Source organism: Micromys minutus, assembly GCF_963924665.1.
Source record: "Micromys minutus genome assembly, chromosome: 24".
NCBI lineage: Eukaryota > Metazoa > Chordata > Mammalia > Rodentia > Muridae > Micromys > Micromys minutus.
In genome coordinates, this window is record NC_137959.1 from 32,871,533 (window position 1) to 32,886,785 (window position 15,253).

The 15,253-nt window shown below is 48.4% G+C and overlaps 1 protein-coding gene across 1 annotated transcript; it reads left to right on the forward strand.

Annotated features, from left to right (window-relative positions):
• Positions 1–1,974: 1,974 nt before the first annotated feature.
• TLE7 (TLE family member 7) lies at positions 1,975–12,369 on the forward strand (the record flags this gene model as incomplete). Its single annotated transcript, XM_080936599.1, has 10 exons — positions 1,975–2,142; positions 9,633–9,742; positions 9,852–9,874; positions 10,032–10,090; positions 10,419–10,631; positions 10,722–10,963; positions 11,120–11,261; positions 11,406–11,559; positions 11,938–12,011; positions 12,265–12,369. The coding sequence occupies 10 exons, from the start codon at positions 1,975–1,977 to the stop codon at positions 12,367–12,369; spliced, it is 1,290 nt and encodes a 429-aa protein (XP_080792725.1).
• Between the last annotated feature and the right edge of the window lie 2,884 nt (positions 12,370–15,253).

The following is a 15,253-nucleotide window of genomic DNA, read 5'->3' on the forward strand; positions in this document are numbered from 1 at the left end:
AGCCTTTCCTTGCCAGGGTAAGCAATAAAAACTGAGAGTTCCCTTTAGTCAGAAGGAAGCTGAGATGCAAAGAAGGTTTCTGAGACCAGCCTAGCTGTCTGGAAGAAGCAGAAACAAGCTGGGCTGGAAGAGGCTAAGAACAACTGAAGTACCCAGAAAGAGCATTCCAACCTACTGAGCTGCCTGCAGGTTGTGCACCATGCTCCAGGGTCCCCAGCTTTATGAGCTGTGATTGATACTGGGGTGGGCTTTGGTGATGCAGCTATCACTGAGTCATTTCTGCTCCTGTAAGTCACCCTTCACCCATATTTCTGTAAATAACCCCATTAAAACCCATTGGCTCACCAAGTTGAACTTTGGTGGTATTCATACGTTGGTCTACCTTGGGTCTCCTATCTGGTGTGTGCTGAATCTCCCCAGGTAACTGTGGGACAATTGTGACTGGAAGGTTGGGGGGTGGGGAACAGGTCAGGAGCAAGAGTAAGGTCAAGACATGTCCAAACCCTGAAAAATCTCATCTTGAGACGGGCAGAAATAGGATCACTTGCTCTTTGTTCTTGATCACACTCATGACCCTAGGACCCTCACTTTCACACCGTTAAGGCAGTCACATACCCTGATGGTCAAATTACAGGTTTAACTTCCTGTCTCTCTACGACGACTTTTCCAGCATCACCTGGGACTCTTCTTCATGCAAAGGGCGCTTTCTCGGCACCCAGCACAACCAAATAGTATACACTCGCCTTGAAAACTCCTGCCCACTCGCCAAGGTTTATATAGCTTTTACTACCGCTGAATGAAGAGAGCTATTACACTGGAAACCACTCAGAGAAGGCTTCTTTCTCCTCCCATCTCCCCCATCCTCCTGCGAACCCACTCACCTGAACAAGTTTTGTTCCTTTCTCTCCGACCTGGTACTAGATGGTGCCTGAACACCCCCAAAACGCAAAAGCAGAGCTAGGTCCACAGGAATCATTCTGGCCCACAACAGAGGGCCAGGGTCTGCCCCACCCGTCTTAGCCTGCGGGCAGCTGCTGCTGTCTGGGATGAAGTCACAGAGCAGATCCTCTGGCTTCTTGCTCTTTTGATGCAGATGCAGTGTTGAGGCACAAATCCAAGGGCACTGAAAACCACAGGAGCTGATGTTCCAGATCTGCCAGCAGTGGGAAACCTATGAGAAAGTGACTGATCCAGGGCCTCTGGAAGGCTGTGCTTTGGTAGGCAGTGGTGTTTTCTCCCTCTGGGTAGGACTGTTACTGTCCAGGACTCTTCTCAGACCCCAAAGACTGCAGTTGAAGAAAGCTATTTGACACCTGCCAAACCTCAAGCCATTAAGCCTCATCACCAGACAGAATACCCCAGCCCCAGCTGCCCAAGTCCAGTCGATGTCTTAGAGTGAAAGGAGGAGCCTCAGTCCCAAAGACTATATTTTTCTACACTGTAACATTTCTCACCTGGAGCTCCGGAGGCTGTTACAATCCTTTTCCTTCGGTCTGGATTAGTACATCTGTCTCAGGGGTGGAGGGTACTCTCCCATCCAGAACCCGTCGCCCTCAGAAAACACCTGGGCATACCTGAGTCTGAGAGGGGCTTCTGCGAAGACTATCTTCGGCCCCCCTGCCTCTGAAATCTCCACACCCTCCGGACCACTTTCCCACTGCCTGACCAGGAACTGAGGAGCATTCCATTCTATTCCAGAATGCCTGCCAGCCCCTTCCGCTTAGTCAAGAATCGGACAACCGGAGATGAGCTGATCTTGGCCTTTTCAGGGATAAGCACGCAGCCATTGGGTTGGGCAAGGTCCCAGTTTCCTTTAGTTCTACACACTACAGCTCAAGTGGAGCACCTTCCAGGCCTCCTGGGGGCTCCCTGCTAAGGCCTGAACCAGTTGGGTAGGCGGGAGTCATCGGCCTACTCTTTTGTCTGCCTCCTTCCTGCTCCAGTTTCGTTTGCCATAGCAGGGCGGGTCTTCAAATGGCTGCCATGTTCTTGAGGTGTGGCTCCCACCCCCTATCGGTCGCGGAAATCCCACCCACCCTCCGTCCAAGCCCAGCCTCCAGGAAGCCTCCCTCGACTGCACACTGCGCCAAGTGTCTCCTGTGGCGGCCCCCGGGTCCCCCCAGAGACTCGCAGCCAGTCACGGTAAGAGACTAGTCTGTCGCCGTCGACCCCCGTGTGTCCTCCAGGCTTTCCCTCACCCGGGCTGGGGCCGCTCATTTGTCACCAGGGCATGGGCCTCTGAGGGCTCCTCCCCGCGCAGGCCTGAGTCTCATGCACCGAGTTGCACAGATCCCGCCATCCTCGTGGGGGCCTCGTGCAGGGCTGTCTGGGCCTGCTGCTGGCCTCTGGTGCAAGGAGACAGGGACACCAGCGCTATATGCGGGTCTGGGGGTACCCTGCATGGGGAGGAGGGCGGGCAAAGCAGCCATTAGGAGTCCTCTTCCGCTCCTGCTGCCTCCCTGTGGAGCAACTCGCCTGGTCGCTTCCAGCAAGGCGGGAAACAAGTCGCCAAGTCACCAGCAGGAGGCCACCGGGTCCCCTCGGCCACACGAAGGCTCTTTCTCTGTTCTGAACCGGAGGAGAAGCCCTTAACCAGCTACCTCAGATCCAGGACCCCAGAGCACCTGGGTCTGAGGTGCTGGTGGGAAACTGTTCTCGGCTTGGAGAATTGGAGATTCCCAGTGACATCAAAGTACCAGATGAATACTGAGGAGGTGACAGAGTGAGAAGTGGCCTGGCCCATTGCCGTCCCTTCCTCCCGGAAAGACCCTCCTGTATACTTCTCAGAACAAAAGTCACCTCTTCTTTTTTGCGTCTTTCCCTCCCCACCCCCATTCTGTGACCTCAGCCTACTCCTTACCGCCCTCTGCTCTTTGGACTTGGAATTGCAGACGTTCGCTCTGTATAAGGAAGGCAAAGTGTTTGGTACCGGTGGATATTATCGTTTATACATTTTCATCAACAGCTGTCTAGTTGTCACTCTCGGGAGCACTTCGTTGAAAAAGAAGCTCCTAAAGTGGGGGACAAAAGAGGTGGGTGGGGGTCAATGCCCTGAGCATAGCTCTCTAGTGAACTACCTAGGAACTGTCAGGACCTTATGGGTGGAGATTAGATTTGAGTTGCTCCACATTGGTCCACCAGAGAGCACAGTCTTAAATAAAGGTCTGCAGGCCAACGCTCTTGGTTCTGGTACCATCTAGGTGTTGACCCACCAGCTGGGGTACACCTTTGCCTCCACATACCTTATTTAACTGTATTCCCTGGACAAGAGGGCATCTACAGCTGACTAGCCCTCCTAGGGTTGTAAAGGTAAGAAACCACAGGCCAAACTTCCTGGAGTTCCGTGGATGGAAAGAAAGAAGGCTCATGATACTGGGACTTTCAGGCCTTTGACTCTTTATTGCTTCTCCCCCCCCCCCCCACAAACAACAACACAAAATCTACCATTTTAACTCCATAAAATGTACAATTTGGTGACATCAGCGTGTTGAGCAACTGCCATCACTTTCCGGTTTTAGAATGTTTTTGTCATCACGTGTTACCAGCCTGGACATCAGCTTCCCCATCTGAAAATGGAGCTAATAATGAATGGCTTTCTTAAGACCGGAGGAGATGCAGTCGAACTTCTGTTTCCGTAGTAGGAATTGCCTTGCTTTTTAGTGACTGATGAGGGAAATGGACAAGACCCCCAAGATCAGTGAGAGCATCGGTGCCAGATGACAAGTAAATAAATGCTCATTTGGGGCTCAGTGACCCTTAGGGGCCTCAGGGAGACAGAGGCCAGTGTTGGGAATGTCCCCTGTGGTCATCAGGTGCAGCCTCGGAGTGAGGATTTCTAGACAGGCAGAGTCTAGATAAGGATGCCCTGTCAACTGTCCCAGCCCACTCTTATAGCTACCTTGTGGGGAAGCTTATGTGTCAGGAAACCGAGTCTCCAGAAAGGACTGAACCTGCTCACAGTCACAAACCGGGAAGTGCTGGAGGTGGGGCTAATCTCCACCCAGCTGTGAAGGAAGAGGAAGAGAAAGTTTTAGGGGCATTTGGCTTCAGCAACCTGGACAGGGTGACTTATGTGCACTTGAGCTAAACGACATTGCTAAGAACTGAACTTGCAGTAACTGAGGTAATATAGGAATGGAGGGGGTTTAGAATATTGAACAGAGGACAACAAGGGGAGAAATGCAAACACACACACACACACACACACACACACACACACACACATGATCGTATATACAGAATGTATAAGGAACTCTTACAACTCAATAAATCTATTTAAAGTATTTTAAAAAGTCATATGCTGAGGTTGAGGGGAGGACAGAAGAGAGGTCTTAGTAGTTGAGGACACTGGCTGATCTCTTCCAGAGGACTTAGGCTTGATTACCACCATCCACACAGAGGCTCACGACCATCTAATATCTTCAGTCCCAGAAGATCTGATACCCTCTTCTGGCCTTTAAGTACTGCATATATGTGGTACACAGGCACATATGCAGCCAGAATGCCCAAGCACATCGTTAAAAAGAGCTCACGGGGCAAGAACTAGACTACCACTCCAATGGAAATGTCTTAATCCCAGCACTCGGTAAACATGGGCAAGTGGATCTCTTGAGTTCAAGGTCAGGCTAAACAGGGCTATACAGTGAGACCTTGTCTCAAAGAAACAAAGCAAGCTGAAACCCTTGTCCTAAACACAATTTTTGTAGTGCTTGATAGAAAAAAACCTCATGTTTAATACTTCTTACAACATTAAAAATAGTTATCTGGCCTTGGATTTGTATTCTGGTCTTGGACGAGAATCTGTGAGATTCTATCTTTCCTCCCTCATTCTTTTGGTTCCAAATTAGGGACAAAGACCAAGCCCCGTGTCCCTCACTGTGTATTTCCTGTGAGAATCAATAAAGAGATATTTACCAAAAGATGGATTGTGTCGGGACAGGGATTTATGTGAAGTTCCCTCCTGTGTAGTTACACAGAGAGCTTCGACAAACAGTTAACCACTTCATGGAAAATCCAGTGACCCCTTTGAGAAGTTCTTTCCTCCAAGGAAAGCAGTGACCACAGGCACTGTCTCTCCTTTTATGCAGGAGTTCCTCAAGGATGTGGGCTTGGCCTGGCCTGGTCTCAGGTCCTTGGCACAGACTTCTCTCATAGTGCATGGGAACATCTATGCATCTGTTTGATATACAAGTGACCAGGGAACATCATTCCTAGATAAGGGACAATCCGGAGCCAAAGCCTGCTGTGGGAACATGCTGCTTAGAAAACTGTGGGTCAGGTAAAGCAGCAATAGGGAACAAATAGGAGGAGAACAATTTACTCAGATCTTAAACACCAGGCTTCCAAAGTCTTGGGGGCAAGAAGAGGAAGGAGAGGAAGGGACAAAATGCTGGAGACCAGAGGTAAAAGATTTCTAAGCAGCAGCCATTGCAAGATTCTTGCTTCAAAAGAAGAAAGTCAATGGATGGAAAGGAAACCAGAGTAAATAGTTTGGTAAAGGGAGAGGCCAGGCGCAGGGAAAATGAGAGCAGTAGACTAGAGTGTCTAGACTCACCGGCAACTGCCTTTCTGTGGGAAGGAACAAGAGGGGACAAGTATTGCATAGAGCTTCTCAAACATGGTGCTTTAACCAACAGCAGCAGCAGCAGCAGCACCTAACATCAGTATGCTCACCACCACATCACCACTGATATCACCATCACTACCACCCCATCACCCTAAACTACCACAGTGACATAAATCGCTATCGTTACCACTAGTTTTGCAACCATTACTACCACTACCACCACCCTTACCACCATTACCATAGTAATATCATCACCATCTACAACCACATCACCATCATCATCCCATGCCATTACCAATTTCATCTCTATCACTACTCCATTCCTGACATCACCAATCTTCTCCATCATCCCCATCTTGACAACCCCCATCACCTCCATCAACAATACTGCCGTTCCAGCATTTCTCCTAAGCCACGATCTTCATCACCAAACATCCAGTGAGAAGTACACAGATTCTCAGCTCTGGACCCCTTGCATCAGAATTTCTTGGATGTGGGAGATCAAGCCCTCCAGAGGATTCTGAAGGATGCTAAAATTTAAGAATCTCTAGACAAGACAGCCACAGAAATACAAGGCTTCTTTAATGATTAACTTCAGAAACTCTGGTAAAAGATGGCAGGCATAAAACCAAAACGGAGAAGGAGAGGGGATGACTCCCTCCTTTCGCTAACTCCCTGATGTTGGCTTGCTGAAGATTTGCCCTAGGAGTAAAGGGAATTCACATAGAGGTGGGGAAGCAAGTACCTTTTGACCAAATACTGGCTCTTATAGGTGAGCGGACACCCAGAGGCTTATGCCCCTGAAGTTTCTCACTCTATCTGCTGAACATGTGTGGAGAGCTCCCTGCCTCATCTCCACCCAAAGCCACAAGAGGTCAGTGGGAGTGTGGCCACACCCTGATATTGACCAGCCATTCAGAATCCAGCACCTGACCATGTTCTCATCCAAGACTTCAATGTTTGTTAGGCCAGTGTTTACCAAAGATGCCGGGCAGCCCACTACCCCGGTCCTCCTGAGTGTGGAAGGATGGATCCAGGCCTACCTGGGTCTTTACTCACCCACTTTCAACCTCTAGGCTTTGACCTGCCTTCTGAGGTGAGTTCCCTGCCCACACGTATTTTGAGTGCAGGATTGCTCGCTCTTGGAAGGAAAAGAGGGGAGCCCATGACTTGACTTCTTTGAAAGCTCTTTATGGTGAAAGCCTAGTTACTGTGAAGTCCAGGTTAAGGAGTCTCATTTGTCTTTAAGCGTTGCTTAACTTAAGAGGACTTACAAGTGCGGTTTCACTTATTAGGGATCCTTAAGGTGCAGACGTTCTGTGCCTCTCTGCTTGGTCTCAGCAGGGCTGAAACGAGCCGTTCTCACTCCACCCCCATGTCCCTAGCTAAAGGAAGCCCGGTGCCTCTCAGAGAAAATATGTTAACTGAAAAAACGACATAGCCAAGACACATGAGAACAATGGTTTGCGGAAGATGAAAAGTCATTTGGCCCTGGCTCAACCGTTTGTAACATGGCCTGAAGCATTCCCCAAGAAGAAAAAGCAATATCAGGTCTTGTGACTTACCCATTCCCATTCCTTGTTCCTATTTTCCAATTTCTGTGTTGGAAGCACAGCTATTCTCCTTACTCTCTTGTACATATGTGAACACACATGAAAATAAATCTCTCTCCTTTTTTATACAAAGTTAATATATTTTAAACACTGTTCTGGGCTTTGTAAACCACCCCCCTCTAATATTATACCATGAAATGTTTCATGTCAGCAAATATGTCCTTGTGGTTTTTTTCTGAAAATACTGTGTACTGTTCCACTGTGGGGATGGGCTGTAGCTTCCATCACCAGTCTTTACCTGTGCTGCTAGGGCTTTGCCCCGTCTTATACAATTGTAGATATCCAACTGTGTCTACAGGGTAGCTTTGTGAAGGTAGAGATGCTAGGTCAGAGTGGTTGTTTCGGTTCTTATGGTGAGTACCGCTTCTAGTGGGAGGTAGGAAAGGGAGCCGGAGGGAACACGGTATGACGCTGTTCTGTGTTTTCTAGCCACTTGACTTGGGACCTGGGGCTCACTTGTTCTACATTTCACTTTCTAAATCTGTGAAGTGTGTCCTAGCACTCCAGAGGCTGAGTCAGGAGGATAGTCAGAAGTTTGAGCCCAGCTTGGGCTACAGGAGAAGATCTTGTCTTAAAACAATACCTACAAAATGGTTCATAAAGGCTAGGAGTTTAGTTCGGTGATGAAGTGATTTCCTAGCATGTGTGGGGGAGGCCTTGGGTTTGATCTGCACACCCCTAAACCAACAATCAACCAGCCACAGAGAATACAGTGGCAAGGATCAAATGAGACCTTCTATGTGAAACATTTAGCTTAGGGCCAAAAACACACCTAACCATTGGCAGGATGCTGGGTTTCTGTTGAAGTCCTGCTAGAGCCTTTTATGAGAGACATGGATTGATCCTGGCTATCAAAACCATTGTTCTGAATGGAAGATTTCTTCTCCATGGCTACCCATGACCCTTGAATTTCCCAGGGACATTTCTAGGGTTAGCTGTTGGGTAGGTTGGAGTGGAATCGTTTCAAATAGGGCACTGGCTTATCTTAAATTCACAGATCCTCCCGAACAGGCTACAGTTATAAGAAAGTGGACTTTCTTCCCTGTACCATTTCCACTGTAGCCTTCTCCAGTGTCCCACAGCCTGCAGGGTGCCTCCTTTCCCATCCTAGAATTATCTCAGGGTGCAGCACATGTCAGCTACTGGCAGGTCACGTCCTCAACATCTGCATCTCATTCTTACCAGACAGTGTCTTATGTTTAAGTTCATGGTCCCAAGATCCTCCATGCTGTCTCCTGTAGTGGGTGAGACACCCCATGGCCTGCATGTGCATTTCCTGTTGCCTCAGGGTTTGGGTACATTGGGGATGAGCCACAATTGAAATGGGTATGTCCAAATCAAAGGGTGAGTTTAGCTTTGTCTATGTAGAAACACAGTTCTGCAAAAGTTAGGTGGTCGTCAATCTTTTAAAGCTTTACATGAAAAGTTTTCTCAGGACATTCAAAACGGACTTTGTGCAATATAGCTGAGCTCTCTCTCTCTCTCTCTCTCTCTCTCTCTCTCTCTCTCTCTCTTTCTCTCTCTCTCTCTCTCTCTCTGTGTGTGTGTGTGTGTGTGTGTGTGTGTGTTGGCCAGAGGTTGCTTTTTCGAACCAAGTCTTTTTTGAAACTGCTTTTTGGGGTGAGTGCAGTGCATGTGTATGCACATGTGCGTGTGAATGTGTACATGCCACAGAGCACACGAGGAGGCTAGAGGGCCGCTTTTCAGCAGCTGGTTCTCTTCTTCCACCTTATTTTGAGGCAGGGTTTCTCTGGGTCTGTTGCTGAGCTGCATGCTCCAGGGCAGCTGGCCTTCAGGCATCTGAGTAATTCTGTTCCCACTTCCCATCCTGTTGGAGAAGTTCTAGGATTCTAGATGTGAGCAACCCCATCTGGATCTTTACATGGGCTTGGGGATTGAAGTCAGGCCATCTGTCTAGTGGAGGCATCTCCCTGGGCCTTTGCCGTATCCTTATTTCTTTGAGGCAGGGTCTCTCATTAAACCCCGAGCTCAGGAATTCAGAGTGGCTGGCCAACAAGCCCCAGGGATCCTGTCTCCGCCTTCCTGGCCCTAGGATGACAGAAACATGCTTGGCTTTTCACATGGCCACCTGGGAATCTGCACTCAGATTCTCACGCTTGTGCAACAAGTGTTTACCAACAGAGCTCTTTTCCCAGCCCCTTTCTGTTCTCTTCCATAGTACAGGATGACTTGGGGAACCCAGGATCTGTTTGCTGGGTCCCTAGAGACAGATGGTTCATTAACTTGATTGATCCAAGAACATGAGTGAAGAGAAAGAGGACTCACCCAGGACACTCAGAATTTATGAGGAAACAGAGGGGATAAAGAAGATACCAGAAAGCTCTGGTGTTTTTTTTCATCATGGGCAACAAGAGCAACACCAAATGGACAGTGCACAGAGAATGCTCCAGCTGCCCCCATGTCCCTCAATACAGCGTGACCCTGTTTGTCAGGCGATGCACAGTATGACCCAGCAGCAGTGGGATCCTCAGGCCCAGGATGCAGCTGGGCTCCAGTCCATGTGGTTTTCAGAGGCAGAATCAGAAGGAGGGACCAGCTCAAGGTAAGGCTGCAATGAGCAAGGCTGGGCGGTGATGGACTGCCATGGGCAGAGTGTCTGGCACCAAGTTCCGCACCTCACACCCTCTTCTCTCTCTTCCCTTCTGTCATAGCTTCCAACCGGGAGACAAGACTGGTAAGTTCTGGCTATGGCAGTGTGGATGGGGAGGGGGAGTGGTCCAAGATGGATCCAAAATGGCGGAGGAGAGGCCCGCTTTGGTATTCCGAGAGCTTGTATCTCTGTTACTGTGATACCCTGTCCATGAGAGGTGGATGTGACTGTTTCTCTGCAGCCCAGTTCTCTTCTTCATCCTTGCCCAACAGAGAAGTCTGGTCATTCCTCAAAGCCATTGTAAGTACCTTAATATTATGTTTCAATACCGAGACATCATCCTTCTTTCCTACCCACCCTCTAATGGAGAAGTGGTGTGCTTGCGCACCTCTCTTCCCTTCCTCTTAGGTAGTGATGGCTTGGGATGTCACCTTCTTAATGAGGCTGTCATTCCTCTTCCACTGTTCTGATATGTAGGCCTTTAGCCCAGTGTCACTTCTACAAGAGATGTGACTTGGGGAACAGGGGTGTCCCTAAGCAAAACTCTTATGAGAAAGCTTAGGAATTTGGGGATAAGGGGTAGAGCAGGAGTCCCCCTTGGTGGACCAGTCCTGTCCTCTCTCTCCAGCCTTCCATTCCGGATGAGGCAGTGGTCAAGTGGAAGTCCCCACGTGGTTCCTGGAGGGTTGGCACTCTCCGCCACGGGAAGCGGGTCAACGCCATTGCCATCAGCAGTACTCCCTGCCATGTGTACACATGTGGTACAGGCTACATCCGGGTCTGGGATGAAGATGCACTGCATGCCTCAGACAGGGCACCTCTGGCCCAGCTGGACTTTCAGGTAAGGGGCTCCATCAGGTTTAGAGAAGTCAGCCAGGGCCTCTATCCCCAGAGCAGCCGAGTGTACTGACAGCATGTGCTCTTCCCCCAGGACCCCCGGAATCGTGTCCTTACATGCAAGCTGTTCCCTGACGAGCGGAGTCTCATCACAGGGGGGATGGCCAGAGCTCTGACTCTTTGGGACCTGGCGCCCACCCCCCAAATCAGGGCTCAGATGGCCTCCACGGGCTCCATATGCCACTCGTTGGCCCTTTCCTCTGATGCTCACATCTGCTTGGCCTCTTTCAAAGGATTTGTGGAGATTTGGGATGTGCAGAACCAAATCTTGATCAGGTAGGACTTCTAGAACAAGAGACCTCCCACTTTTCCTTCTTGGCAGCAGGGCTGTGCCAAGCAGCCTGGAAGGTGCATCTAGGGTCGTCCTAACCCTGTAACCTCTGGGTTGGGGGGCAAACATTTCTGAAGACCTCCAAGTCATTTTCCCACTAGGAAACACGAAGTCCCTCCCTATGGGTCCCGCTGTGTGGACATCACAGGCTTTAAGTTCTGGACAGGTGGTGAAGACACCACCCTATATTCCTGGGACCTGAGGAGCTACCAGAAGCTGCAGCAACACAACTTATGCCATGAGGTGCCTGCTTAGTTGCCTTCAGGACAAAGTTCGACTCCAGGGTGGGGGCGTGGATGTGGGCATGGGTTGGTGAGTATGAATTTGAGGCTGGGCCTTGAGTTGTCGCGCCAGCAGTCTTGAATGCTGACCCCAATCTTCCCCCAGATCCTTAGCATTACCCACGACCCCAGTGAGGAATGGGTGCTAGCCGGCCTGAAGATGAGTGACATCGTCATCCTTCATGCTCACCGGGAGGAGAAGTATAAAGCTGTTGTCCAAAGATACACGCAACACCACAACCTCAAGTTCGCCTCTTGCGGTGAGTTAGAAGCCAGGTGATAGCCGTAGGTCCCTATCTTCCTTCTCCATCACCCCCTTTCCTTATGCCTCCCTCACAAGGGCTTCCCATATAGAATGAAGCAGGAAAGTACAGGGAGGCAGATTTTTCTTCAGGAGTTCCATCTCATGGGCCTTTTGTTCAGTAATAACTCATCTTGTCCTGGGTAGGGAAGAGGGTAGCAGCAGGGCCATGAAGAGGTGGCTTGGGCCATGTGTCTGATTCTTATAAGGCAGGGAAAATGAGGCAGAGAAGATAGTTGTTCGCTCCCTTGCACCCCCCCCCCCGTCTACTTGAGGACAGCTGGAATTAGAACAGAGGCTCAGTCTATGAACTCCGCCCCAATCTTTCCTTTGCCAGGGACCTATTTTATGGCCACCTTGGATGAGATGATCCACTGCTTAGCTGCGCCCTCTCTAAGAAGGTTGTTCCAGGTACGGAGGTGGGGAGTCGGGGGGACTCAGGGTGAATGCACTGAAACACTCAGAGCTTGTAGCCCCAGATCTCTACTTGATGGATCCGAGAAAGAACTGGAAAACACCACTGAGATGGTCTTCTGTAGTGGGAGGGGCTGGGGACTGATCCTGTGAACCCATGAAGCCTTGAGTCTACGTAAACCTTGGACTATGAAGTCCTCATGTCTGGCTCAAGCCCCCACCCTTCCTTGATATCCTCCTCTCTTTCTAGGCAGAGGAGTGCTATGACATTCTGTGCTGTGACGTGTCCTCTGATAACCGGTATCTGGTCACGGGTTCCAAGGAGAGTGCCACAGTATATCAGCTCTTATATTGAAGGTTGTGGGCTGAGGTCTTGCCAGTGAAGAACCACAAAGATCAGACCATGTAAGCTCACAGTGCTGGATGTCTTCCACACCTGCCTCCCCCTACTTGAGCCTTGAAGGTTGACTGGCTGCACTCCCAGGCTTTGGTTGTACGGATTGGGGGCTTTACTTTTAGTTTCACCCCCTATCACTGATTTCTGTGTTTGGCATGTAAACTTTATGAGATATGGCTTTGGAATTAATAAAATGGAGCAAAAACTCAGAATAGCGTTTGTGTGCCTCAGATAATGAAATTATTATGGTAATATATTTCTATCCGTGTTTAGCAAGTGGGGACACACTGTTCTTCCAGGGTAGGGCTTACTAGTCACTTTTATGATCATGTGATAAAGTACCCCGACAAAAGCAACTTAGAGAAGAAAGGGTTTATTTTTGGATTGTAGTTCCTGAGGGATAGTCTCTCATGACAAGGAAGACATGGTTGCAGAACTGTGGGGCCAGATGGACAGATGGAAAGCTGGGAAGCTGAGTGATTACATTTCATCCATCTCATGATGATAATGACGATGATGGAGTGGGGGGAGAGAGAAAACACAGTGGCATCCTTCCTCCTGTTCTTCTATAGTGGGAGCGACTGAGGACTGATCCTATGAACCCATGGTCTTCACTTTGAGCTTTGTCCATGACACAGTGAAGAATCTTCATAAACCTTGGACCTTTTCTAACACATGTCTGCCTGGATGCTGCCATGCTTCCTGCCATGATGATAATGGTCTGAACCTGTAAAGCAGTCCCTATTAAAGGTTTTCTTTTATAAGAGATGCTGTGGTCATGGTGTCTCTTCACAGCAGTAAAACCTCCCAACTAAGATGCCATGGAAGACAAACTTGCATTTTCACTTTATTATGCTGGGTCTATATGTTACTACAGTCCTGAAAAGAGAGTGCATTTACTTAAAAGGCCAAGTGGTAAATATTTTAGGCTCTGTTATAATTGATGTTGCAACTCTACAGTTTTGCTGCTGTGGCATGCAAACATCTATAGATAAGAAAATAAACAAGTGCATATGAATTTCATCAATGAAACTTTATAGATAACAAGCCGGGAACTGATTGTTATCGGTATTCATTGCTGATGGGGTGGTAAGATGGTGCAGCCACTTTGAAATGATCCAGGCAAGGAAGGAAAACCTTTCACGAGACAAGAAGAACATGGACACTTAGATGCTCTGTGCTATGACGAGAGGGCAAATCAACAACATTGCTTATAAATGTCAGTGCAGAACATTGATTGAAAACATCAGCATCGGATAGAATATGGACTAGCAAATGGACTCTAATCCTGTGTAAGGACAAGATGCCATGACCAAGCGGACAATTAAAGGAGGTGATGTTGGAACAGTATTAGAAAATCTGCTAAGAAAGTCCTTAATAATAGATTGTTTGCACTGAAATTAGGCACCTGTTCATGACTTTACAACATTAAAAAATATAGGAGTTAATACTTTCCTCATCAATACACATATGATGCGCACTATCTACCTAGTCTTAAACTTACTGTTTTAGTAAGGGAAATGTGACAGTCATAAGGAACATAATTAGCTGTATAGCGGCCTTTTGTTGCTGTGATTCAAACACCATGACCAGAAGTGACTTGCAGAAGAAACAAGGGAGAGAGCCTGCGACCTTGGAGAGGCATGGCAGCTGGAGAAGCTGAGAGAACACATCTTCAACTGCAGTCAAAGAAGAGAGGGCGAACTGGAAGTGAGGTGAGACAACAAACACTCAAAGTTCACCCCCTAGTGATGCACTTCTTCCAGAAGGCTGAAGCTCCTAAGTTTTCATAACCTCCCCTAAAGTGCCACCAACTAGAGACCAAGTGTTCCAAGACATCAACTGTTGGGGAATGCAGATATGGGCCTAAAAGGAATATTTCTCATTCAAAGCCCATACATGCTTACTAATATAATAATGTCATGGCTAGCCAGTGTAATCAGACAAACATCTCTCTCTCTCTTACTCTCTCTTTTCTGCTCCCCTTCCCCCTCCCCTTCCCCTCCCTTCCCCCTCCCTCCCTCCCCTCCTCTCTCTCTCTCTCTCTCTCTCTCTCTCTCTCTCTCTCTCTCTCTCTCTCTCATATTCTTTATAAGTACAAATAGCACTGTGATAGTCTGAATGAAAATGGCTCTTATAGACAAAGTGAGTGGCATTATTAGAGGTGTAGCCTTGTTGGAGTAGGTGTGTCATTGGGGGCTTTGAGATCTCAGAAGCTCAAACCAGGTCTAATGGCTCTCTCTCTCTCTCTCTCTCTCTCTCTCTCTCTCTCTCTCTCTCTCTCTCTCTCTCTCTCTCTCTCTCTCCGCCTGCAGATTAAGATGTAGAACTCTGTTACCTTTCCAGAACCATGTCTGCCCGAGTACCATTGTGTTTCCCACCGTGACAATGAGGGACTGACCCTCTGACCTGTAAGCAAGCCCCAATTAAATGTCTCCTTATAAAAGTTTGTGGTCATGGTGTTGCTTTACAGTAATAGAAACTGTCGCCTAGACAAGCACATACTGTTAAAGGACAGAGAGGAAGCCTTAGGTGGAAGAACCACAAGGAAGGTTAAGCAATTAGGGAAGAGGAAAATCACCTGTAATTTCAGCTATTTGGCAGGTTGAGGCAGGAGGATTGTAAATTTCAGGCCTGTTTGAGTCATCCAGACTTAATCTAAGGCCCTCCAGGGTTGGTTTTGATCAGTGCTTTAGCCCAGCAATGGAAAGTAGGTAGTGACAATGGGAGAGACTGGGGGTATTGGAGTGTGACATGAACTTTTTGACTTTGGTTATGAGAGATTGGGTGAAGAATATGTAGGACCTTCATTACTTCCCACTGTTTTGTCTGAACTTTAAAG